The sequence below is a fragment of the Diaphorina citri genome, unplaced genomic scaffold, assembly GCF_000475195.1.
Source record: "Diaphorina citri unplaced genomic scaffold, Diaci psyllid genome assembly version 1.1 scaffold50, whole genome shotgun sequence".
Taxonomy (NCBI): Eukaryota; Metazoa; Arthropoda; class Insecta; order Hemiptera; family Psyllidae; genus Diaphorina; species Diaphorina citri.
The window spans coordinates 493231-519350 of record NW_007377487.1 but is presented as its reverse complement, the minus strand read 5'-3'; the positions used below and the strand labels follow the sequence as shown (position 1 = coordinate 519350).

Genomic DNA, 26120 nt, shown 5'->3' with positions numbered 1-26120 from the left:
TGTACATTAAAATAATTACAAATAAAAAAAAAAAAAAAAAAACATGGATATTAATTGGTATAGGTGGTTGATGTTACAATATCTGTTATTTATTATAGTTATCTGTCCAGAAGATCTATTGCAAAACAAAAGTATCAAATTTTTCATCGACTGTGCCTTTTTATCATGCTAAAGCATAAAATGAAACCGGACTTTTTTTATGGCAAATTTATTTTATTTCCTCTTCAGCCTGGTATACACACGCTACGATGTTTCCTCACATTGAACAATATCGCACAGTTTTCCCCGGTACTCCACAGTAGCACAGTACAGAAATTTAAAAGAAATCCAATTTGAAGGGATTTTAATTTTTATTCATTCTCTTATAAATATGACTTCACGTAGTGCCCTATGAATGCAGGTACTCAATGCATAATATTGAATTTATCGTAAGAATAACTAGAATAGTAGAGTAGCTTTTAACCTAATGGACCGTTAACAGTTTGCTACTTAGCATTGTAGAAGCAATAATTCAAACAATTCTATGCTCCCCAGATACCCAGTAGTAGCAGCATAGATGCAGATGATTTTATCGGAACAGATTGATTTATGAAAAGTGAAAATTGCAAAAATATTTTTGTTGACGTCATCGTCAGGGTAGAGAGAGTGAGGGGAGAGAGAGAGAGGGAGGAGGGGGAGGAAGGGAAAGGGGAGTCGAATGCAATTTTCTGTTTGGACAAAGATTCTGTCAGGCCCGATATGATATTATGGCCTGTTGTTGAGGACCAAACTTTGGATATGTTTTTCACCGAATATTTTTAAAAAATAATAAATAAATAAAGTCTCTTTTTACATTTTTCGGTACCTAAACTTCTTAGGTTCAAATCTGACCTTTATTATACTATGTATTTCATATATGGGTGGCCTACTAATAATAATAATTACTATTAATTAATAATTATAAATAAATAATAGTAGGTAGGTGATAATAATACTATTATTCTGTTTTTGAAAAACTAGGGGGAGGCGTCGGGAGTCGAACCCCCTGAACACCAGGCCTGGGTGCGAGGGCGAGACTCATTTGTCAAGATAAAGCTTCGCAATAAAGGAAGAATCTAGATGTCGCATCTAATTCAATGAAAGCCGGGACATCTATTTTCCTTAGACAACACCGAGTGCCTGAAAAAACGAGGATCCTAACTTTATCGTTAGGGCAATATCGTTGTTATTGCAGCGACGGGGGTGTCGAGGGAGGGGTGATGGCCCTTGGCTGGAAGTTCTTCTTTGGTTTCCCTTGGTTTGCCATTCAGCATCCAGATCGTCCCCGTACGTAGAACCGGCCATCGTGAGGACGGGCAATATCGTGCTTTCCTCTGAAGCTGTCGAAATCTTTAAATAGAGAGAATGACAGGATCTGAAAATTTGAGAAACACTGCATAGTCTGCATACATTTAAAGATTTCAAAATGTGGTGTAAATGTTTCTTTAAATTGCTTTCTTGTTTCTTCTTGATTTAATTACCAGTTCTAACCAGGCTAGTTAGCTTGGAAAGTATAGTCTGTCTTGTAAGCGCTGAATGGCGGGGGTACTACCTCCGTTGTTACAGTTCCCTCCATCAAACTCCTTTGAAAAAATCAGTAGTACCTTACTCCCCCCCCCCCCCCCCCCCCCCCCTAAAAACGGCCCTGGTACTGTCCACTGGTAAACATTAGAATTAGACCGTTTTCATTCCCTTTAATCTTGAATCTAAAACATTTCATTCCTTAAATCTAAAAGTAAAAGGAAAGCAAAAATTTCACTTTGGCGCCTATTTTTCACCGCGTCATCGCGCCATCCACTGGCAGTGTAAACGGTATAATCTAATTCCACGGTAATCTAAATACCATGTTGCTATGTCATGCACGAGTGTGTGTTGTGTCTAATAATGACTGGCATGTGTCATACTAACACATTAATATGACACTCCACCTCCCCCTCCCTACCCTTCGCGTCTGCGTTAGCCAAGAGCTGTTTCAAGAGGGAGAGAAGGGAGTCTGTTTTTTAATTATCATTTAGGAAAAAAAAAAAAACAATTTAAAGGATTAGACGGGTTTGTCTGTCTGTCAGAAGGTACGGACCCACTTGTGAATGAGAGCGCTTACACAAGCTTACCATATTAATGGGAAAGCTTAAAATTCAGACTGGGGTCCGAGGTTGGTGGTATTAAAATTTTTGTTCGTTTTCAACCAACCGTACATTGTGATTTACGACCACCCACAGTCAGAGTTTAAACTCTTGTATTAAGCATTTTGATTTTTGTTGATTTTAAACTTTTTAGCCAATCAGATTTTAAACATTTTGGCTTAGGCAATCCAAGAGTTAGAAAATTAGACGTTCATGAGAGAGTGTGGGTAAGGAGTTAAGGGCCGTAAGGGTGCACTCTTGTAAGTTTTGTAGGTGAGTAGCGACTAACGACCATTGGTGGCATTAAAATTTAAAGGATTAGACGGGTTTGTCTGTCTGTCAGAAGGTACGGACCCACTTGTGAATGAGAGCGCTTACACAAGCTTACCATATTATTGGGAAAGCTTAAAATTCAGACTGGGGTCCGAGGTTGGTGGTATTAAAATTTTTGTTCGTTTTCAACCAACCGCACATTATGATTTACGACCACCCACAGTCAGAGTTTAAACTCTTGTATTAAGCATTTTGATTTGTTGATTTTAAACTTTTTAGCCAATCAGATTTTAAACATTTTGGCCTAGGCAATCCAAGAGTTAGAAAATTAGACCTTCATGAGAGAGTGTGGGTAAGGAGTTAAGGGCCGTAAGGGTACACTCTTGTAAGTTTTGTAGGTGAGTAGCGACTAGCGGCATTACAAGGAGGGCAAATAATATTGGAAAATGCAATAGGGTACATAATTATAGGAAAGTGCAGTAATGGAAGCGATGACAACAATGGTTCTGATATCTGCCATAATAACACAAAGACAGATTCAATTTACATTTTGCATTATCATGTTCCCATTTTCCGTCCCGTGAAATGTCTTTCGGTCCGCAAAATTCAGCGCATCTTCTCTCCAGCTCAAGTACCTACCCTATTATAGAGAGTCATAAAAAATGGAATTTAAATTTAGCCGTTTAAGAGGTACCTAGGTACCCTTTGAATTAATATAAAGTGTCGCATGAAAACTGGGGGGGTACCTCTTTCTGTGGGGGTATCTAAAGTCACATGTTTACATCAACAAACCCACACCCACTGAAGCATTGAAAGGTAAAATTGAACGCTGCATCAACGATATACAGCCTCGAAATTTCCTCGAAAAGTCATCGAAAATTTTGTCAAAAGAGAACGAATGTACCATCGAAGTCGAGAATGCTATCGGTCTGATTATGGTTCCATACAAAATTTCAGAATGTTTACTATCAACGATAATATACAGCCTGATTTCCTCGAAAAGTCATCGAAAATTTTGTCAAAAGAGAACGAATGTACCATCGAAGTCGAGAATGATATCGGTCTGATTATGGTTCCATACAAAATTTCAGAATGTTTACGTCTCAAATCATCTAAGAAGTCTATTTTTTTCCACAAAGAACCATGCTTTATTAAACAATCAAATCTTGCGTTCTTAGTGGGACACCCTATATAACAGTAATGAGAAAGATATGTATAACTAGAGAAACAATCAATAAAAATTTATTGATGAGCCGCCCAAAGTTTGGGTTGCCAGATGACACGGTACATTAAAATGATTACAATTAAAAAGAAAAAAAACCATGGATATTAATTGGTTATAGTTATCTGTCCAGAAGATCTATTGCAAAACAAAAGTATCAAATTTTTCATCGACTGTGCCTTTTTATCATGCTAAAGCATAAAATGAAACCGGACTTTTTTTATGGCAAATTTATTTTATTTCCTCTTCAGCCTGGTATACTCGTACACACGCCTCACATTGAACAATATCGCACAGTTTTCCCCGGTACTCCACGTAGCACAGTACAGAAATTTAAAAGAAATTCATTACTAGACAATGACTTGTGTACCCGCCTTCCATTATAATTAGGTATGCAATATGCAGTACAACAGTGTGGTAGGAGATTATCAGTCGATAGGGCCGGGTTTGGTTCCTCGTTGGGTAGAAAAAAACTCAATCAATATTTACTAAATATTCGTACATTGGATATTAACATGTAATTTTATATTTAGGTTACCAACAAGAGAGTAAAGAAAACTTACCCCAGTGATCTGTTTGCTCACTGAAGTGTAGCCTTCTATTATTTTCTATTTTGTTATTTTTATTGCTGTCTTCATCTCCAGGTGATATAATAAAACTTTACTTTATTAAACTTTAAAACAATTAATTGAAGGGAAAACTCCTGTTAGGCAAGTAGGAGATAGGTATAGCTTCACGAGTACCTAATATGATGCTCATGTCTTCCAAGAAAGGAAAATTTTCTAAACTCTTGGTATATGTAAAAATCCTTTTTGTACAATAAACTTTGGTTTCTGCGAATATGTTGTAACTTCACAAATTCTGTCAATAACTTGAGTGTCCTTGACATGTAGGTAGAAACTAGAAAGTTATTGGTAGGCTATTTGTTTTCGAACAGCTTTAAGCAAACTGCATGATTCCATTCCTGAAAATAGAGGTGAATACCAGCCAAAAATTCTCATGATTGCACAGAGGTGGGTTTTCTGGACTGTAGAATTCACTGAATATTGTCTGGACTATGTAACACTCTTCATCAATATTGTCTCCTAACGCCCGGAAATCCCGGAATGCAGCATTTTTGAGCAACATTGAGTTGCAACATTGTTTTAGCCGAAGAGGATTTACTCAAGATTTATGGAGCTTGTAAAAGAATTGGTAGATGAAATAAAATAAGAATAAATAGGTAAATAATAAAAAAAAATGTATAGTTGTAAAGAAAGGCACGAGCCGTCTAATTAACTCGAATTTAACTTATTTAACGTTAATGCTTGCTTCATACATATGTGATGAGCAACATATGGCAAGCATCAAATTAAGATGAGGATCCCAGTACAGTAGCCTTCAGAACATTTAACTTATTTAACGTTAATGCTTGCTTCATACATATGTGATGAGCAACATATGGCAAGCATCAAATTAAGATGAGGATCCCAGTAGCCTTCAGAATTTAGAATAGAGAAGTGATGTACAGAAGCTGTACGTCAAGTGACTAGACATGTAAAACCATTCCAGTAGCATTTTCTTGCCATTTTTTACCCAAAGGAGTAGAAGAAGATGATCAATAATTTAGTAGATATTTTCATAATTATAATTATTTTGTTGTTATGTACCTTTTTTATGGTTCCCATTTTAATAGTAGATACCTATTTTGGTATTCAGGGGTCCGAGCTGTCTAGGTGTCTAAGGGCTAAGGCAAAGGAATCCAGGTAATGCCTGAAATGTGGAGTGTGAGTGTAAGTACAGTATCTAGCATAATTTCATTTATTTCATTCATATTATGATAATGTATTAATCTCATTCTTAACTACCTCTGAACTTTGTGGATATTTTCGGTATCTATGTATATATGGACCTGAGGGTTCGTTTACACTTGTTTGTGTTAGTCCAATCCTATACAAGTTTTTGACATGTTGGCATAAGCGAATTTAGGTATCTAAACTATCTACATATTTAGGTACTGTCTTCTTTTTCTTCGCCTTTTCCCGTGTAGTTTTGCTATTTTTTCTCATATGCTCGTATATATGCAAGAAGAGAAGGTTCGCTTCTCGTCCTGCCTTCTCTTTGATGGATGTTTTGTAAATTTTTAAAAAGGGTGCATCAAGCAGAGAGGGGAATACCTCAACACTTACCAAACACCTACTACTCCGTACTTTGTCTGACCACCCCATCCATCATGGCATAGTCTATGAAATTAAATTTCCAGCAAGTTTTTTGAAAAACCCTGGGCGCGCTATCACATAATATTTTGCGGTGGGGCTGCCTGTCTACCCTTTTTGTCCCTATCTCCCTCGTCCCATACCTTAGCAAGGGTGCAGGTAATCTCTTATACCTTTTTTGCCTTTGATTTATATGAGAAAGTTCTCAACTGTGTGAGCTGCTCCTAAGCGTCTTTTAATCCTTTTCTTCGTCTAGCTCTAGTCATTACTATTTACCTACTAACTTGAAAAGAGGAGGAGGAAGGGAGAGAGAAAGCATGTGTCCTTAATAGTTAGCATGCAGACAAAAGAGAGAAAAAAAGTCAAGAATGAAATGCAGAAAAGGAAAGAAAGAGACAGCAGTTTATGCAAACAAACACAAATAAAAAAGATCGAAATACACAAAAAAGTTAAATTAAAAAAAAGTGTAGACAGTGTTCGCAGGATATCAAAATAAAGCACAGGAAGTGAAGAAACAGAAATAGAGAGATCGTGCTTGAAACTGCTTTCAAGAGTGTGAGAGACAGAAGAGGGAAGAAACGGAAGAGAGAAGAAAGACAAGATAGCTAGGTCAAATTTAATAGGAAAGAGAGAAAAGGAAGGCTCAAAACATGAGATAGATATAGGTCAAACAGAAAGGTTAAGCAACGTTGAGTCCCCACAAGCACTTTTGTGCTCTTTATATATATATATTATATATACTGTCCAACCCATATAGTAGGGCATGACGTTCCCTGAAATCTTCTGGCCATGCTCGACGTTGCTTATCATCAGTGTTCCGATGGAACTACTGTAACGGTACGTTTAAATACTTATTCGTAGAAGCTTAACCCATCCTTTTGGGCTGTCCAGCCCCTACACCTAAGTCTCAGTTTGGGCTTTTTGTGTATGGGATTAAGCATTAGTTCATATCTCCAAATACTTATAGTCGACCGGCCGTCGATCGACATCGATTCACAATAAATTCACATCGATCGACGGCCGTCGAATATGTGTGGACGCACCTTTAGAACGTTACGAAACCAGTACACTAACTTATTAAACCCATTTTTTTTTTAATCCCCTTTCTTTAAGTGCTTTACCGACATGGTCATTCATGCTGACTCCTTGTTTACATCATGTAATAGGTAAACATTTGTATAGTTACTCGTATCTATCTCAGGAAAAAAAGATAGATTGAAAAACATAAAGTTACATATGACATATTTGTCCAATTGAATTATGTTCCAGGTGTGTGGCGTAGACTTTGACAGACGAGATATTCCTATGAACAAACTAGTGGCGACCACGTTGGAGGCTAAACTGTTCGTGTTTGATTTGAAAACTCTACACCGCGAGAAAGGATTTGCTTACCTCTCCGAGAAGGTAAAGTTTATATGACACAGTGGCAAAAGGAAGGCTCAAAACATGAGATAGATATAGGTCAAACAGAAAGGTTAAGCAACGTTGAGTCCCCACAAGCACTTTTGTGCTCTTTTTTTATATATATATATACTGTCCAACCCATACGTGGGCCATTTGGTCATAAAAAGCAGTGAATTAATGAAAAATCAATTCTTATCCATTCCCATAAATTTTCCACTATTTACTATCTATTATATGTAGAAATGTAGACAATCTATCTTCCTCTATCCACAGATTACCAATGCTCAATGCTCAGTGCTCACTCGTATTACCTATGATGTCCTATGTGGAATGGTATACGGTATACATCACACGATATTTTCTCGTTCATGATAATGTGATAATCACATTTTTCATTAAAAGTATCAAGATTTTTCCTGGTATCTCTGAATTTCCCAACGATTTCTGAGAATCCGGGAGCAAAAGTTAATTTCGTGAAAATGTCTGCAAAATATTCTCGTAATAAAAAATCAATTAATAAAAGAAGAGGAAGAAAATAATTAGAAAGAAAGCACATTAAGGAAAATTAAAATCCTCGAACAGGAAGATCTTCGCTCCTTCCCGTTTCTTCCTAGCTTCTTGTTCTTTATCCCGCTTTCTTTATATCTGCTTATTAGCCCGTCCTTCCTTTATTATTACGATAGTAATAAAAAAAGGTATAGTGGACGGGCTATTGTATTCGCTTCGGTGTCGTCTGTCTTCTGTCTATCACTCTGTCCCCATAGAAGGACTTATCCAAACCTAGTCGACCTGTATATTAAATTAAAGGTCTTTTTACCAGGAAAACGGAAATAGTGGTGCAAATTTTGTCCAGAGAACCATAAAGCCAAAAAACCAAAAAAAAAAACTGGTTTTTGGGGGATTTTTTTTTTTTTTTTTTCCACATTATTTTAGCCCGTCCTTCCTTTATTATTATGATAGTAATAAAAAAAGGTATAGTGGACGGGCTATTGTATTCGCTTCGGTGTCGTCTGTCTATCACTCTGTCCCCATAGAAGGACTTATCCAAACCTAGTCGACCTGTATATTAAATTGAAAGTCTTTTTACCAGGAAAACGAAAATAGTGGTGCAAATTTTGTCCAGAGAACCATAAAGCCAAAAAAAACTGGTTTTTTTTTTTTCACATTTTCTCACACAAATGAGCTCTGATCTTGAAATTTGTCGCGACGACCTATGAACTCAAAACGAGAAAGTTTTAGATAACACTTCAGTCGTTATTTTAAGACCGGTTTAAACTTCACCTATGTTAAGCTACGCCGAGCAAGGCCAATAAATGGATGGGTGACTTAAACCTTATATTTGGAATAAAGGGAGAACGGGCTCTAGTTTTGATTTTAAATCATTACATGAAAGTAAAATCGAAAAATCAAATCAAGAATAATAACAAACTAAATATTAAACAAATTAGGTAGATACATAGGTACTGATTTTCTTTAATCACGATCGAATAAACTATGGACTAAAAAATTTCCGGAGGGACGGGCCCAGCTTGTTATTTATCTGGCTCTAGTTTTGATTTTAAATCATTACATGAAAGTAAAATCGAAAAATCAAATCAAGAATAATAACAAACTGAATATTAAACAAATTAGGTAGATACATAGGTACTGATTTTCTTTAATCACCATCGAATAAACTATGGACTAAAAAATTCCCGGAGGGACGGGCCCAGCTTGTTATTTATCCCTCCTATTCCCATTCCCTTCTCCTCACTTCCATGATTTTAAGAGGCTTCTGTAGGCTCGAGAGATTTTGGAAAAATTTCCTCCGAAGCTCCCAAAGTTTCCTTGTTTATGTAGGGAGGTAGGTTTCTTTTTTACTTTTTGTTTCTCCTTTTTTCCAAGTTTCTTCTGCAAAATTAATAATAACCCGTGTTTACACTTGGTGAGTCTTCACACCATGGTATTAGTGGCTATTGTGATGAACTGATGAGACAAAAAGCGCAATCCAATGAAAATAATAATGGTAACTCGCACTTCCACCCCCCGGGGGCTTCGCGTGTTCGCTACGCGGAGTTGCGTATACGGTCGCGCTGCGCGCTCCCGGGGCTTATTGGTGAGTCTTCACACCATGGTATTAGTGGCTATTGTGATGAACTGATGAGACAAAAAGCGCAATCCAATGAAAATAATAATGGTAATAAAAATGACATCCTTGCAGAATTAGAGGGGCTTTAATTCTAGATGAAAATGTGTAATCAATGGCTTTATTTCCAGAGGACCTCTAAGGAAATGGTAACCAAGGAATTAGTGTCTCTTTCCTAACCTCTTTATCTCTCTCCTTCATTCCTCTATTTTCTTCTTTTCCTAATCTACCTTGTACCCACTGCCTAAGAACCAATAACCGGGCCGGCTGTAAAATTGGCCCCACGAACGGCTTGGAGGATAGATATCTACTTGTACTGTAGCTATCTACATGCTTTTCGTTCTTTCCTCTTTTGTTTTACTTTTTCTTGTCTATTTCTTTTGCCTCTCTTGTTCTTGTCTCTGAGTTCCTTATTGTTCTCGATCTTCCTTTTCTATTTGTCTTTTCCGCTCTTCTTATTTCTCAATACCTCCGTTCTCCTCTCCTTTCTTTTTCTTCTATTACTTCTTTTCATCCTTCTTTTTCTTTGTTTTTTTTTTTTTTACCTTCAGCTTACTGCTTTTCTTACTTGGAGAGATTCTCCATAAATTTTCTTCTCGTGTTTCATTGTTTTCATTTTCGATAATCTCATAAAAAATGGAATTTAAATTTAGCCGTTTAAGAGGTACCTAGGTACCCTTTGAATTAATATAAAGTGTCGCATGAAAACTGGGGGGTACCAGAAGTAGTACCTTACTAGACAATGACTTGTGTACCCGCCTTCCATTATAATTAGGTATGCAATATGCAGTACAACAGTGTGGTAGGAGATTATCAGTCGACAGGGCCGGGTTTGGTTCCTCGTTGGGTAGAAAAAAACTCAATCAATATTTACTAAATATTCGTACATTGGAGCGCTCTTCTTATTTCTCAATACCTCCGTTCTCCTCTCCTTTCTTTTTCTTCTATTACTTCTTTTCATCCTTCTTTTTCTTTGAACAAGAGAGTAAAGAAAACTTACCCCAGTGATCTGTTTGCTCACTGAAGTGTAGCCTTCTATTATTTTCTATTTTGTTATTTTTATTACTGTCTTCATCTCCAGGTGTGGCCACTGGCCAGGGTGGGCTGAGTAACACACTGTGTTGCTTATCACACCCATCGTCTGTTCCGTCTCACATGGAGATGAAGCCACCTCCAACAGACTTCGTCTGATTTATAATGGGAGTGCCATTGTTGAATGGCTTCTCCCTCAAGTCCTTATATAAAATTCAACCAATTTACTAATTATAATTGTATTTTTTACTGTTAAATTGTAGATTGTAAATAAATATATTGCAAAAAAAAAAAATATTTAGGTTACCTACGTCCTTATGTAACTTATACAGCAGTCTACTTATACAGCATTTTCCAATCTACCTTGAAACCCAGGAATCCTAAATCCTAGGATTTACCTAGATATTTCATTCTAGTAGTTAGATAACAATACAATTCTTCCGAAAATATCTTCTCGTATATCAATATCCGTCTGAAAAGATTTTCTCCGGATTAGGGATCAGACCTAAAACTTTTCCTAGTTAGTCTGTCTTGTAAGCGCTGAATGGCGGGGGTACTACCTCCGTTGTTACAGTTCCCTCCATCAAACTCCTTTGAAAAAATCAGTAGTATGTACCTTACTCGGGGTTTCTGTATTTTTTGGACATGGCGTAGGGCTGTGTTTGAACATCGATGTCCTAACGTATAATAGATAGATAATGGATGAAAATCTGAAAGATAGGATGAGAGAGAGAGAGAGTTCGGCACAAACATCTGCATTTTGAATCATTAGGTATCTACTTGTTCTTCTCTTTAGCTAACTATATCTTTATCTCTCTCCCTCCCCCACGTGTATGTTTTTCTCTCTCATCTTTTTCATAAAATGTTAATATTAGCAACTGCTATGTAATGCGGCTAATGCTTGTTTCATGCAAATGTCCTCTCCACTATCATTTAGGATATATGATATAGGGTCACAACGTTATGGACTGTTACCAGGTATTATTGTGAGCTTTTGTTTCATTTAGTTCCAGGCTTTAGGGCGAAGATAATAATTTTTGGTGGAAAAAGTAGTACAATAACAACTCTACTCGTTTGGTAGCTATTGAAGTATAATAGTGCATTTGGATGTTAATATTATCATAACTTTTTTTTTGCTGCACTTCGTAGTGCTGATATTTTGAGAAAGTGGAAAAAGCAACAAGACAAGTTACAGTTCAAACTTAGCTGACTAGATCCAGTGGTTTCCAAAAGAGGAAAATATCATCTTGGATTAGAATATCTAGGTGTATTCTATTATAGATACCTAAGCGGTGAAAGAACCCACTTTGGCCATATCTTACGATCTAGGTGTATTTAATAACCTTTCCATAGACAATATTTGTCCCTGCTGGTATTCGAACTGCAGGCTCCGCGGTTATGAGTCAAATGCCGTAGCAACTGGATTCAAATTGGGTAGGTAGTCCTTTTGGTAAAAAGTTTGTCCAGTTCTCACCATCAATTAACCTGTTTTTTTTTTTTTTTTTTCTTTTCTTTTTCCATAGCATCAACGATTGTGAAAGTGAATCTAAAATCAAATATCCATATAAAGATTAGGTGATATATCCATAAATATGAAGATTATTATCAGGGTAGGGTTCAGACATCAGGGTTCAGGGGCGAGACAACAAGGCAATTCACGAAAACTTCAAACGCAAAATGCTTTCAATCAACAAAAGTAAAAATACCTTCAGTACTGTACTCGTAGAGTAGAATTACACTTATGTAAATAGGTAAATACCTACCTACCTTGTTCATTAATATAATGAAACGCGAAAAAAGTTGACCTTTTTATTAATTTTCCTTGAGTAAAGCTCCTAGCCTCGTTCAGATTACTCATATGCAGGTCAAAAGTTTAGAAACAAGCTGGGCCCGTCCCTTCGGGAATTTTTTAGCCCGTAGTTTATTCGATCGTGGTTAAAGAAAATCAGTACCTATCTAATTTGTTTAATATTCAGTTTATTATTATTATTAACTTCATTCGACCAGACATTTAAACTCCTCATAACTACCAAGCTGAATTTGTATTGATGAACTGTGGACGTACGTTGATATTTACATTGAAGTCTTCTTTTTCGTCTTTTGTGTACAGACTTCGTCTGATTTATAATGGGAGTGCCATTGTTGAATGGCTTCTCCCTCAAGTCCTTATATAAAATTCAACCAATTTACTAATTACAATTGTATTTTTTACTGTTAAATTGTAGATTGTAAATGAATATATTAAAAAAATATATATTTAGGTTACCTACGTCCTTATGTAATGTAGTTGTCTACTTATACAGCATTTTCCAATCTACCTTGAAATCCAGGAATCCTTAATCCTAGGATTTACCTAGATATTTCATTCTAGTAGTTAGATAACAACACAATTCTTCCGAAAATATCTTCTCGTATATCAATATCCGTTTGAAAAGATTTTCTCCGGATTAGGGATCAGACCTGAAACTTTTCCTAGTATTCTGAGGTCATCCATTCAAACCCCTAAAGCTCTTACGGGTCCTTTTTGAGTTATTCTTTCGTTATAATGAGTCGTGTTGTGCATTTTCATATTTAATTGTGTTTTCATTTCATGGTTTAGGGTTCTAATGCAACTGCTGTTATTCTTTCGTTATAATGAGTCGTGTTGTGCATTTTCATATTTAATTGTGTTTTCATTTCATGGTTTAGGGTTCTAATGCAACTGCTATGTAATGCGGCTAATGCTTGTTTCATGCAAATGTCCTCTCCACTATCATTTAGGATATATGATATAGGGTCACAACGTTATGGACTGTTACCAGGTATTATTGTGAGCTTTTGTTTCATTTAGTTCCAGGCTTTAGGGCGAAGATAATAATTTTTGGTGGAAAAAGTAATCCAATAACAACTCTACTCGTTTGGTAGCTATCTATTGAAGTATAATAGTGCATTTGGACCAAGTCCTGGGGAAGTGACTGATGTTAATTAATAATCCTTTTGGTACATCATCCATCCAGTCATCACCATCAATTAACCTGTTTTTTTCGAAAGTTTAGAAAAAAGTACGAGTGGAGGCTTAGTTGATGATTTCATTTCGAAAGTTTTGCTATTTCACCTGATGAACTTTTTGACTTTTAGGACAAAGAAGAGAAAGTGGGCGAGAGGGAGCGAGAGAGGAAAGAGGGAGACCAAGGTATAGGAAAAGGAAAGAGGAGGGTAGAGGAAAAAGGAGAGTGGAAAGGGGCAGAAAAGGAAAGAAAGAGACAGCAGTTTATGCAAACAAACACAAATAAAAAAGATCGAAATACACAAAAAAGTTAAATTATGGAAAGGGGGGAGGTAATTCGTATATGAAAATTCCAGTAACTGACCAAGCATTAATAATACCAATATAGAACGGTGCCCAAGGGATTTCAACTTGTTACTTTCTATTACAATATTGGTCAAGTGATTTTCACTTTTGACCCATTCAAATACTTCATTGTATTCAAAGTAAGGGGACAAAAAGAGATACCTACGTAAGGTGTTTTGTTGGAATTGAGGAGCAAACAATATTTTGATGGATTTTTAATAAGTCCGAGCCTTATTTGGCGACTTTTAAGTCAATCCATATCCCGCCAGTCCGAGTGGTGGGAGCATGGAAGTGAGGATACTTCCTAGCTATCTGTGTATCACACTAGGCTTACAGTTCAGAGGCCCTGAGTTTAATTCCCGCTAGAGTTGATTTCAAGAGCTTTAGGGGTCCGAATTCCCTATCCCGAATGTTGGTTTTAAATAACGCATCTGAAAAATGCTTGAAAGTTTCTTTTATTCTTCACAGGCACACAAAGCTACTACTGTATGGGCAGCAAAGCACTTACCGCAGAATAGAGATCTGTTTGTCACATGTGGAGGATCTGGCTCTCTAAATCTATGGCAGTAGTAAGTGAACATTAATTAATTGGATCTATCAATTGGATTAATTGGATCAGAGCAAAAAAAGATCAAGTCCAAATAAGACCCCAAGTTCATCCCATACAAAATACACATGAAAAATTTCCAAACTAAAAAGTCCCTACGTACAACCGTTTTTATTGTTTTTATTTACGAAAACTGTAACACTAGGATTATTTTAAGTTTAAAAAATTGGTTCCCAACAACACGAACTTTTTTTTATTAAAAAAGTCTACCAAATAAGACCCCAAGTTCATCCCATACAAAATACACATGAAAAATTTCCAAACTAAAAAGTCCCTACGTACAACCGTTTTTATTGTAAATTTTACGAAAACTGTAACACTAGGATTATTTTAAGTTTAAAAAAATTGGTTCCCAACAACACGAACTTTTTTTATTAAAAAAGTCTGGCTTGTACAGAAAAAAGTTGTAGAGTGTTGAAATCTACATTTTGTTCTCTTGAACAATAGTAAAAACGGACTTGGAGATTTTATGCATTGAGGATTTTTCGGGTCTGACTGGGATAAAAAGGGATTTTGGGATTTTAAGGGATTTTTAACCATTTTAAAGTATAATAATTTTTATTTATCTAATAAAATACATTAATTATTTAAAGTCAATATTTAAGGGTATTTGAGTAAATTTTGAGTGTATGGCCGCCATACACGCCCTACATGGACGCTACGCCACTGGCATTGCCCTATCCAAATCTATTTCTCTTCACAAAACAGGTTAGTATCAGCCCTTAGGGCTGATACTAACCTGTGTTCCATTTTCCGGTATTCCAGCAATTACCCCACCCAGCGTACCAAGCCAGACATTGACGACATTCCCATGGGAGTACCAGGCTCCTTGACTCTCCTTCAGGAGGCTACACTATCCTCACAACCCATCAATAGTCTGGATTGGAGTGCGGATAAGCTGGGCCTAGCTGTGTGTACTTCATTCGACCAGACATTTAAACTCCTTATAACTACCAAGCTGAATTTGTATTGATGAACTGTGGACGTACGTTGATATTTACATTAAAGTCTTCTTTTTCGTCTTTTGTGTACATACGGGGTCGGCGTTTTTCCTCAGCCTCTCAACCAGCCCTAACTAGGGTGATTGGTTTGGGCGGACATTTGGTTCTAACTACAAATTTTACGAGTGGATGCCCTTTGCACTCAACTTTTGCTATTTCTTTAGCAAAGGGAATATTGAAGTTTCATATTATGTTTATGTTGATGTTTACAAATGTCTGGAATATTGACCACTAGGCCATAATCTGAATATTAAAACGGCTGATAACTATCAACATTTGAAGAGTGATCATTTGAAGGGTGGATGCCCCAAATTTTCGGAGCCTGGCCTGCAATAATAGAGAAAAATCGAGCTCGAGAGGGCAGGGGGGGGGGCTGCTATTCTGAATTTGTATTGAAGGGTTGGGAATGTATATTGAGGTCGAGATCAAGTCGGATTAACATGGGATTGAGTTCAATTCTGGAATAGTTCATAGCAAAAGGTATGTATATTAGCTCTGTCTAAGATTAAACCCTATGTTGATTTGACTTGTAATGTCCCACAGTTCGAAACCCGGACTGACTGTATGAATTTCTAATTTTCACTTCATGTAGCTAGATGATTGGACGTTTTTTCACGTACCTCCGATTGACCAGGGGGCATAAATGCATTTCAATATGATATTGTTGGGCCTAAGATAAACAAACGGTCTAGAGCAGTAGTTCGAAACCCGGACTGACTGTATGAATTTCTAATTTTCACTTCATGTAGCTAGATGATTGGACGTTTTTTCACGTACCTCCGATTGGCCAGGGGGCATAAATGCATTTCAATATGATATTGTTGGGCCTAAGATAAACAAACGGTCTAGAGCAGCGGTTCCCGCACTTTTCTCTACGCGGCCCCTTTTTTCAATTGTAAACGCTCCGCGGCCGTTTTGCTGTATTTTGTGATCTTACCGGGGGGTCGCGAAGTCCTTCACGAACCCCAGTTTGGGAATCACTGGTCTAGGGCACTCTAAAGGTAGTGCACTGGCGCTCTAGTTGGTTGTAAATTATCGAGTGCACCATGGTTATATGTTTGGAATAGATAAAATTAATATTACCTATACCTTACCTAGAGTCCTATGTGTACTAAAGCTAAATGTGTACTAAAGCGGAAAAATACACTCGTACATCAAAGTTATTGATTATATTTAATATTAATATCACGTTTTCAACATGTTTATTTAATTTATTCAAGTATTTACAATATGTACAAGATTACTGAGTACTACAAGCAAATTCACTTTATTTTAGTTTACACCCTTACTTACCCTAGATCCTAGATTCCGTATCTAGCAATTTTGAAATTGGGACATAATCGTAAAACTGTTATGCTGATTAACTAATAAAATGCTTCAAAGTTGACCTTTTTGTGTGAGTACTAAAGTACCTAGTCGAGATACCAATGAGGGAAAATTCTGGAGAGGGGCAACACTTACATTACAGGTTACAGGTCACCAACTGTGAAGAGTATAAGTTACTGTTGTTTTTCTTTTCAAGATGAATCTTCACAAAGTCATGTCAGAATCTATCAGTAACTTACAGGTCACTTTCTGATGCTCTTGTGTTGATTCTATTAGAAAATCTGATATGGGGTATACTATGGGCAATGGGCATGCTTCAACATAGACCCGCACAGCAATACCGGGCCCACACGCTCAGACCATGAGTGACCGGCATAAGAAATAACCAAGTAATCAACCCCTTCGCTTTAAACCTTGAAAAAAAAAAGCTCTTACATTACTTCAAGGCACATTCTTCTACATCCATGCCCATCCAGGAAGGAAAATTTCGGTCAGAAAATATCCGCCCAGGTCAGGATTCGAACTCAGCACCTCCAGGTTGAGAGTCACTGCTCTTGAACACTCAGCCACAGAGGTGGGCTCGCCTATTAGAAAATCTGATATGGGGGCTTCAACGGGGGGGGGATACTATGGGCAATGGGGGGGGATACTATGGGCAATGGGCATGCTTCAACATAGACCCGCACAGCAATACCGGACCCACACGCTCAGACCATGAGTGACCGGCATAAGAAATAACCAAGTAATCAACCCCTACGCTTTAAACCTTGAAAAAAAAGCTCTCACATTACTTCAAGGCACATTCTTCTACATCCATGCCCATCCAGGAAGGAAAATTTCGGTCAGAAAATATCCACCCAGGTCAGGATTCGAACTCAGCACCTCCAGGTTGAGAGTCACTGCTCTTGAACACTCAGCCACAGAGGTGGGCTCACTTTAAAGCCTGTTTCAACATGTCTTCCAAATTTGGTCTTTCGACAAATATTTGCACATAAATCAGTAACAGTTGCCGCACCCCAAGAAACGCTAGACCAAAATCTAGCAACATTAGAGCGCAAAATTCATTTATTTTCCTACAGCAAAATCAGATATTTGCGCAAATTTCACTCATACCTGCGCGCCGCGCCGTCTACTCAGTCCGAATGCAAATGGCTGGGATCTGTAAACCTGGACGTCAATATATAGAACAGGGCCGGCGTCGGAACCAGCAGGATAATTAGGGCTGGATTCACATGGGGCTGTGTGATAACCACAAGGCCGTAAGCATGCAGTGCCCAATGCCCCAGGAGGATGAGACAGTTCCGCAAATCCGTTACCGTGGAAACGACAAGAAAGTGGACGCTCTGGTCAATTTTGAACGCAAAGTGAGTTGCCATGGAAACGACGGAGAGGACGATCGTGATGTAGGCGAAGCTGTAGTCTGAAATAGGAGACATGAATAACACTGAATTAGATTTAAGGTAGAAACACACTACCATCACGTCACGTGAAGTCATGTGGAGTCAGGAATATGTAGTTCAAAATTTTCCCATTATATTGTAGGTAATTTCGTTCAGGACAGCCACACTACCATCACGTTACGTCACGTGATAGTAAGAATAAGAAACTACAGGGTTCAGTGTTCGGAATAGAAATTGAAGGGGAATACATATTACTTAGGCCAGCCACTCAGTATCAGGTACACCCTGATGAGCACACACTTGCAGGTAGACCTGACAGGTACGGCTGAAAAGGTCCGTCTGTCAGGTCTACCTGATACCTGATGAGCGCACACATACTGTCTGTTAGACCTGATCAGGTGTAACTTTTGTCAGGTCTACATGATAGTAAGTGGCTCGCCTTAGAAAAATATTCTTACATATAAGTCCACCACATGTGAGTTGCCATGGAAACGACGGAGAGGACGATCGTGATGTAGGCGAAGCTGTAGTCTGAAATAGGAGACATGAATAACACTGAATTAAACTTAAGGTAGAAACACACTACCATCACGTCATGTGGAGTCAGGAAGATGTAGTTCAAAGTTTTCCCATTATATTTTAGGTAATATCGTTCAGGACAGCCATACTACCATCACGTTACGTCACGTGGTACTACAGGGTTCAGTGGTCGGAATAGAAATTGAAGGGGAATACATATTACTTAGGCCAGCCACTCAGTATCAGGTACACCCTGATGAGCGCACACATACTGTCTGGTAGACCTGATCAGGTGTAAATTTTGTCAGGTCTACATGATAGTGAGTGGCTCGCCTTAGAAGAAAAATATTCTTACATATAAGTCCACCACAAATGAGATGCACCAGGGCCAGCACAGGGAACAAATAGAGGCCAAAGTAGACAGTCCTAGCCGCCCCTGTCCTAATACAGAATCTTGCTATCAGGGGCCTGATGCTGGTGAGAATGATGATGTTCAGGAGATAGAAGATAAACACCATTGTGTATCTGGAAAAGATAAAACCAAGTCAGTGGGGCTCGAGATAGTGAAGGAAAGAGATTGGGAGGTCGTCCCTGAAAGTAACTTAGCACTTGGCAAAGATTTTCACTTGGAATTGGAAAAGCATCACCTTTTGAGTTGGACTTCCAAGTAGGTAAAAGCCTACTATACATTATATATATGTATATCCGTTGATCCACATCAATTCACAATAAATTCACATTAATCGACTATCTGTGGACACACCTTAATGTTAAGGCCTTATCGTTCCGAAAGCGAAGAGAAAAGGAAGAGAGGATAGGAAAAAGCGTTCCGAGAACGAATCTCATTTGTTTATGACACAATCCGTATTGTGCATTATTGAATAGATTTCATTCAGATAATAGCTTTTAAAACACTTTAAGTAGGATGAAACTGAACGGACTTCTCTCCATTTAAGCTTTCCAGAAAAAGTTGATTTTGATTTTTTAAAAAATTCATTTCTTTTTCTTATCAAATTATCAATCTTCCAGGATTTGTTTACTATTTTTCTTACCTACTAGTACGAAAAACACACGCTTTCGTCGGAAAGCGCTAGCGACTTGACGATCGATGCGCTGTGCAGCGGAGTCAACTCAAAAGGAATCGTCCTAAAGATCCGTTTACACGTTGCATCACTTATATTATCGTCGAAAAGTATTCGATTTGCCATTTCAAAAGACTTTAGAATGGATAAATATGTAATATTCCTATATCCGCGACCTAGTGCTTACAAGACAGACGCGCTACCTTCCAAGCTAACTAAGCTGGCTAAGAATTTTCTTCTAGAGGCAGCTTTCCTTACACATCTCCCTAGCAGACACTTCGAAATCTTTCTAGCCATTTCACTGAAACATTTTTAAAATTATTTCGACTCCATCCATTTTCACGTAGCAAACCGAATTTTATTTCTACCAAAAGTGTGACTGGGACGTTTTTGTTTTATATTCGTGCCATGGCTTTTCCATCGAATGGAATCTTTTGGAAACACAAAATGAAGCTGTACATCGTCCTGTGCTTTGTCATAGGTAAGGAATTTTTAGTCTCAGTATGATAAGGAAATCTAGGAGGGGGTGGGTAGTTCATCGAAATAAACCAAGTACCTATAAAAAGGTAGATAAAAAGCTATGAGAAATTTCAAGAAATCAAAGATTTCAGGGTAAATTGCAGGATATGGAAAAGAGTTGTTGTAAAGGCAGGTTGGGTGAACTGATGTTTTTTTTTTTCAATCCATGTTTTGCATATCTTTTGCCTGAAATTTCGAGAGAACCTCCAAGAGAATTCTTGAATCAACTTTTGTACAATAGATGCTTTCAAAGTAGGTACAAAATCCCTCGACAGCAATATCAACTGGAATCCATCAAAAGTTTAAATTAGTTCATATCACATGTAGGTAAGTGCTCTATCTTATTTTGGTCATTTCATTCCAGGTACCAGCACGAGCTACCCCATGCCTCAAAGTGTGGTCGAAGTGTTCATGCATCATGAACCTTCCAAACGCAACAACTTGGATGACAACATACCCCCGCTCAGAACCCTCTGTCGCAATCTATACCATGATTTGAAGAACTATTTGAATATAACGAGTGAACCCAATATGCATCATGAACCTTCCAAACGCAACAACTTGGATGACAACATACCCCCGCTCAGAACCCTCTGTCGCAATCTATACCATGATTTGAAAAACTATTTGAATATAACGAGTGAACCCAATGACAAGGTGAAGCGTAAAGTAGAAGACCCGTGGGTTCACTTTATCAACAGGACAGAGGCTTCTGATGACACTGGTAATGAGACTCGCAAGAACTCTACTGTATATGTCAACACTCTCCTCAACTCAACTGATAATGCTCATGTCAACAGTAGTCATGTTGGAACAGAAGTGACTATGAATGAAGTCGTCCATGTTGATGCAAATAGAACTGTCAATAGCACTGGTTTGCGACTAAGAACTCTACTGTATATGTCAACACTCTCCTCAACTCAACTGATAATGCTCATGTCAACAGTAGTCATGTTGGAACAGAAGTGACTAAGAATGAAGTCGTCCATGTTGATGCAAATAGAACTGTCAATAGCACTGCTTTGCGACGAGCAAAAATTGGTGGGACAGATGTGGAAATAGGTGATTTGTCAGCCCCCAATACAACAGGCCTGCCTGTATTCAATGCAACACTTGAGCATCGCATCAAGCGTATTAAAAGACATTTCAATACCACTAACACAGACAACAGCGGATCTACACTCAACAAGATGGGACAGAATGTTGTTGACGAAACTACAAAAGATTTTGACACATCTTTGGAAATAAACGAAGTAGACAGTTTCGCGACCACCGTGGAAAAAATGTTAGCAATCCTTAATAAACAACTGGAAAATAAAACACAAGCACTTCTGAAACGAATTAAACGAGTGACTGAAATCAAACATACGGTCAGTGATGCAGCAGCGAATGTAACTTCTCTCAGTGATGCAGCAACAAATCTTTCTACCCTCAGTGATGTATCAAGCAATGTAGCTACCCTCAGTGATGTATCAACCAATAAATCTTCTCTCCCTGATGTAACAAGTCTGAGGCCTTCTGTAAATGATACAACAAACCACGGAATTACCATCAGTGATGAAGCTCACAATAGTCATGTTATCAGTGATGTAACACTAAACATATCAAAAGTCAATGATGAAGTTGGTGAAGAGAATGCGAAGATTGATGACAAACGAGAGGCCAAATATCCTTTGTCTGATCCTGGGAATGAGATGTCAGTAAATAATCCACTAACAGTTGAGAACAAACCTGAACAGCAGACCGATTCTTTACCACAGGATATTATTTCAACAGAGGCTATTGAAATCGACCATTCCACTCACCCTGACTCTGGGAAATTAACACCTCCTGTTCCTTTGCCTGAACCTAACACAACACAAACTGAAGTCATCTCTACCTCCCTACCTCACGTCAGTACCAACTCTACCATCCAATCTGAACCTGTTGTCTCACATGACAATTCTGAATCACTCATAAATGGTTCTGAATCAACTGGAGTGGAAAGTCTTCATCCAAAAGTGTTAAAGGAAACAGACACTGTGAACAGTACTGAAAGTAAAAGACTTGATGATGATAATAAGCACTTGGAAAGCTCAGTAGCCCCAGTCACACAAAGCAAAGAACAGGAGTATCAGGATGAAAATGAGAAGAAATCTCAGGAGAGTCAACTGAGAAATATAGTGGATGTAGTCCCTGACACAGGTAAATCGGAACTTTTATAGAAAGGTAGTTCTTGTAGTTGGATGTGGTTTTAACCCAGGAACATGTTTTTTTTTCTATTAACCTCACTTTTCAGAGGAAAAATTTCCCAACATGAAGACTCAACAGGAGTATCAGGATGAAAATGAGAAGAAATCTCAGGAGAGTCAACTGAGAAATATAGTGGATGTAGTCCCTGACACAGGTAAATCTGAACTTTTATAGATAGGTAGTTCTTGTAGTTAGATGTGGTTTTAACCCAGGAACATGTTTTTTTTTCTATTAACCTCACTTTTCAGAGGAAAAATTTCCTAACATGAAGACTGATGGCTCTACTTATAACCTACATCTTTTTGTATTTCAGGTCTTGGATCTTTTAGAACAAATGAGGAAAACATTGTTGCTAATGGTGATGTTATGACAGCTCTAGTCATTCCAATCTTCCTAGGTAAATATTGTCTAGGAAAAAAACCTAGGTCAATATTGTCTAGGAAAAAAACCTAGGTAAATATTGTCTAGGAAAAAAACTAGATTAAGAGTGTAGCATGAGCCTTTAAAAAAAGTGAAATTGTTTGTACCAGTTGTACACGCTTTTAGAACAAATGAGGAAAACATTGTTGCTAATGGTGATGTTATGACAGCTCTAGTCATTCCAATCTTCCTAGGTAAATATTGTCTGGGAAAAAAACTAGATTAAGAGTGTAGCATGAGCAAAGTGAAATTGTTTGTACCAGTTGTACACGAGACCAATTCAAATAGTCTTGAACCACAAACTAGTGGATTGCATTAGTGATTTCTAAAAAAAAAAAAAAAAAAAAATCAAATGCTAAAGGTACTTTGCCCCTTCTTTTGATTAATTTTTCTTTATCTTTTCCAGTTATTCTGATGGGCACTCTCCTCTATGCAATGCACAATATGAGTCGATATTTCATTCAAAGAACTCAACATAGACAAACAGATGCAAGACCACCTGCTGATGGATTTGTGAATGTACCATTGAACAATGTCACAACCACAAATCCTAGTGAAACTCCAATGACAAATGGAACACAAAAACCTGATGAATCTGCAAGGCTCAATGAAACTCAGGAAACTGAGCCAACTGTTGTTAATGTGGCTTTTGTGCCACAGCCAAATGACTCAGTGAGTAACACCAACATGATGGCAAGTTATATGACTGAGCTAAAGAAACAAAGTGTCCCACTACCAAATGAACCAAAGTTAAACGGTAAAGAATGAAGTTGGATTGATATCAATTTGAAGTTGTTTTTTTATACAATCTGGTTATTACAATTTTATCAAAGTATCTATTTGTGACTTTAATAATGTTATCATTAGCACAAGAATGATTGCTTTACTTAAGTCTAACTTTTTTTTATGCTAATACCAGAAGTTTAACGAAGTTGTTTTTTTATACAATCTGGTTATTACAATTTTATCAAAGTATCTATTTGTGACTTTAATAATGTTATCATTAGCACAAGAATCATTGCTTTACTTAAGTCTAACTTTTTTTTATGCTAATACCAGAAGTTTAACACTAACTTTGTTTCAACCTCATTTAAAAGGAAATGGTACAAATAATATGTAAATGTGATTATCCAACTAATTGTATTAAAATCTACAAAGATTATTATCTTGTGGAGCATAATACTAGGTAGGTAATTCATAGTATTTATTTCTCTAAAATTCTAAATCTATAAGTCCCTAGAATACTTACAATGGGTATACAGCTTCTTGTGTGCAATGTAAAGTGTATTCATAATCTGGGTTTGGATTATAGAACACAGTATACCAGTCTTGTAGCTTATCAACATTGCAAGATCTTATCTGGTAAGAACCCACAGGATCCACCAGGAGAAGAGTTAGCACAGCAGCCAAAGATACTTCTACAAAAGCTGTGAAGTGTAATATCAGTGCTTCCTTGTTAAAACTGGAAGAGAAGGAGAAAAAAAAATGGAGTCAGAGGTCAGATGGACATTAGACAAAGATATTTAAGGAAAAGCTCTTACAAGTTCCCGTAAATAAATTATCTGTATACACATACTTCTTTTTCTTTGCCTTGAATGTTCTGATAGGATAAAAGGCTGACTTTTGATTTTGGCTACAAATACACATGTATACACATACTTCTTTTTCTTTGCCTTGAATGTTCTGATAGGATAAAAGGCTGACTTTTGATTTTGGCTACAAATACACAAAAAATATTTAGGTAATGTCTTCATACTTTACCTTCCTGTAAACTGGGGTGTGCTATCTATGGCAAACCAATGACATATCAGTGGGAAAAGTACCATGAATCCCAAGTAGAGCCAATCGTAGAATGTAGGACTGTCATTGCATGGCTCACAGATGGTTAAAGCATTAGCTCGGAAGCCTCTAGGACAGGCTTCACAAGCACTCAAGTTACCATCAGGCAGATAGTATCTACCACAGTACAGACCAGCACACCTGAGTTGATCCATTTATATGAATTGGTGATACAGGATTTTTACTGTAGCAACAAAGGTAACGTTCTGTTCGTGTTAAACGGTATTGTGCATTATTGAATAGATTTCATTCAGATAATAGCTTTTAAAACACTTTAAGTAGGATGAAACTGAACGGACTTCTCTCCATTTACTTAAGCTTTCCAGAAAAAGTTGATTTTGATTTTTTAAAAAATTCATTTCTTCTTCTTATCAATCTTCCAGGATTTGTTTACTATTTTTCTTACCTACTAGTACGAAAAACACACGCTTTCATCGGAAAGCGCTAGCGACTTGACGATCGATGCGCTGTGCAGCGGAGTCAAGTCAAAAGGAATCGTCCTAAAGATCCGTTTACACGTTGCATCACTTATATTATCGTGGAAAAGTATTCGATTTGCCATTTCAAAAGACTTTAGAATGGATAAATATGTAATATTCCTATTTTTTTTATCCCTAGAAAAGTACTTTCAGGAGTTTGAGCATTTCCTTATCTGTAAATTACCTTGAAAAGTTCAAAAGAAAAATTCCTCTTTTGAAATTCGCGGTAAAGTTTTTTTCCTCTTTGCATAATCTGCAAGTAGCAAAGAAGTAAAAAATCTCGTCGATTCTCGTGGAATTCGAGATCATACGAAAATATTATTTTCAGCTCACCAAGGCAAGTGCAGGTAGCAAAGAAGTAAAAAATCTCGTCGATTCTCGTGGAATTCGAGATCATACGAAAATATTATTTTCAGCTCACCAAGGCAAGGTGAAGTGAAATGATGGACTGTCCGCCAGTACATTGATTGTTTTTCGAAAAAGTTGAGAAAAATCGCTGTCATTTTTCCTTTTTCTAGTGAAAAGTGCCGTATCTCATTAAAATAAACTTCTTATCGAATATTCAGTGCAGTGTTATTTTCATTTTAACTAAATCAACATTAATATGTGATCGTTAAAGTGGAGAACCAAGTGTATTTTGTAATATGATAATTATTGGAAAACAGCGGCAAAAATATATTATGGCAAAAAAGGAGTGTTCAACCTCCGTATGAAATAAGTAGAAAAGTTAAAATAGTGATCAAATTTATCCAAACAACCGGATTTAATTGGTAATTTTTTATCTTTAAGCTTTTAATCCAACTAAATAACAGCATTTCCTTTTGTAGTAGGGCGTTTTTTCTATATTTCTCTGACACCATTGATAAGATGGCAAAGCATTTTTCATAGGTATTACTTACATTTTCCTAAGGCAGTCTGAGGTACAAACTTGAGTGTTTGATATTATGTTCTTTTATTCTTCATGTTAAAGAAT

The 26120-nt window shown here is 37.2% G+C and overlaps 5 protein-coding genes across 5 annotated transcripts in view; 3 read left to right on the top strand and 2 right to left on the bottom strand.

Annotated features, from left to right (window-relative positions):
• The window catches only part of LOC103516018 (WD repeat-containing protein 92), a 17438-nt gene extending 1500 nt beyond the window's left edge, over positions 1–15938 (top strand). The window contains exons 3-5 of the mRNA XM_008480974.3: positions 7101–7235; positions 14192–14292; positions 15096–15938. Coding sequence (XP_008479196.1) covers positions 7101–7235; positions 14192–14292; positions 15096–15303 — 444 coding nt within the window. The 3' untranslated portion in view covers positions 15304–15938. The remainder of the gene's footprint in view (positions 1–7100; positions 7236–14191; positions 14293–15095) is intronic.
• Positions 15939–17294: 1356 nt separating this feature from the next.
• LOC103516009 (JNK1/MAPK8-associated membrane protein-like) lies at positions 17295–19094 on the bottom strand. Its single transcript, XM_008480965.3, has 3 exons — positions 18960–19094; positions 18516–18588; positions 17295–18077 (listed from the first exon to the last, which is right to left on the bottom strand). Exons 1-3 carry the CDS (start codon positions 19092–19094, stop codon positions 17791–17793), a joined length of 495 nt encoding a protein of 164 aa, XP_008479187.1. The 3' UTR covers positions 17295–17790.
• A 1011-nt stretch (positions 19095–20105) lies between these two features.
• LOC103515999 (serine-rich adhesin for platelets-like) lies at positions 20106–23715 on the top strand. The gene is made up of 6 exons (XM_008480953.3): positions 20106–20139; positions 20542–21020; positions 21065–22285; positions 22488–22563; positions 22723–22806; positions 23236–23715. The coding sequence occupies exons 1-6, from the start codon at positions 20106–20108 to the stop codon at positions 23595–23597; spliced, it is 2256 nt and encodes a 751-aa protein (XP_008479175.2). The 3' UTR covers positions 23598–23715.
• Positions 23716–24074: 359 nt separating this feature from the next.
• LOC103515714 (JNK1/MAPK8-associated membrane protein-like) lies at positions 24075–24823 on the bottom strand. Its single transcript, XM_008480654.3, has 2 exons — positions 24591–24823; positions 24075–24291 (listed from the first exon to the last, which is right to left on the bottom strand). The coding sequence occupies exons 1-2, from the start codon at positions 24821–24823 to the stop codon at positions 24075–24077; spliced, it is 450 nt and encodes a 149-aa protein (XP_008478876.1).
• Positions 24824–25557: 734 nt separating this feature from the next.
• LOC103515990 (serine/threonine-protein phosphatase 2A 56 kDa regulatory subunit epsilon isoform-like) overlaps positions 25558–26120 on the top strand; it is a 34948-nt gene continuing 34385 nt past the window's right edge. The window contains exon 1 of the mRNA XM_026828169.1: positions 25558–25917. The gene's annotated coding sequence lies outside the window, so the exon portion shown is untranslated. The remainder of the gene's footprint in view (positions 25918–26120) is intronic.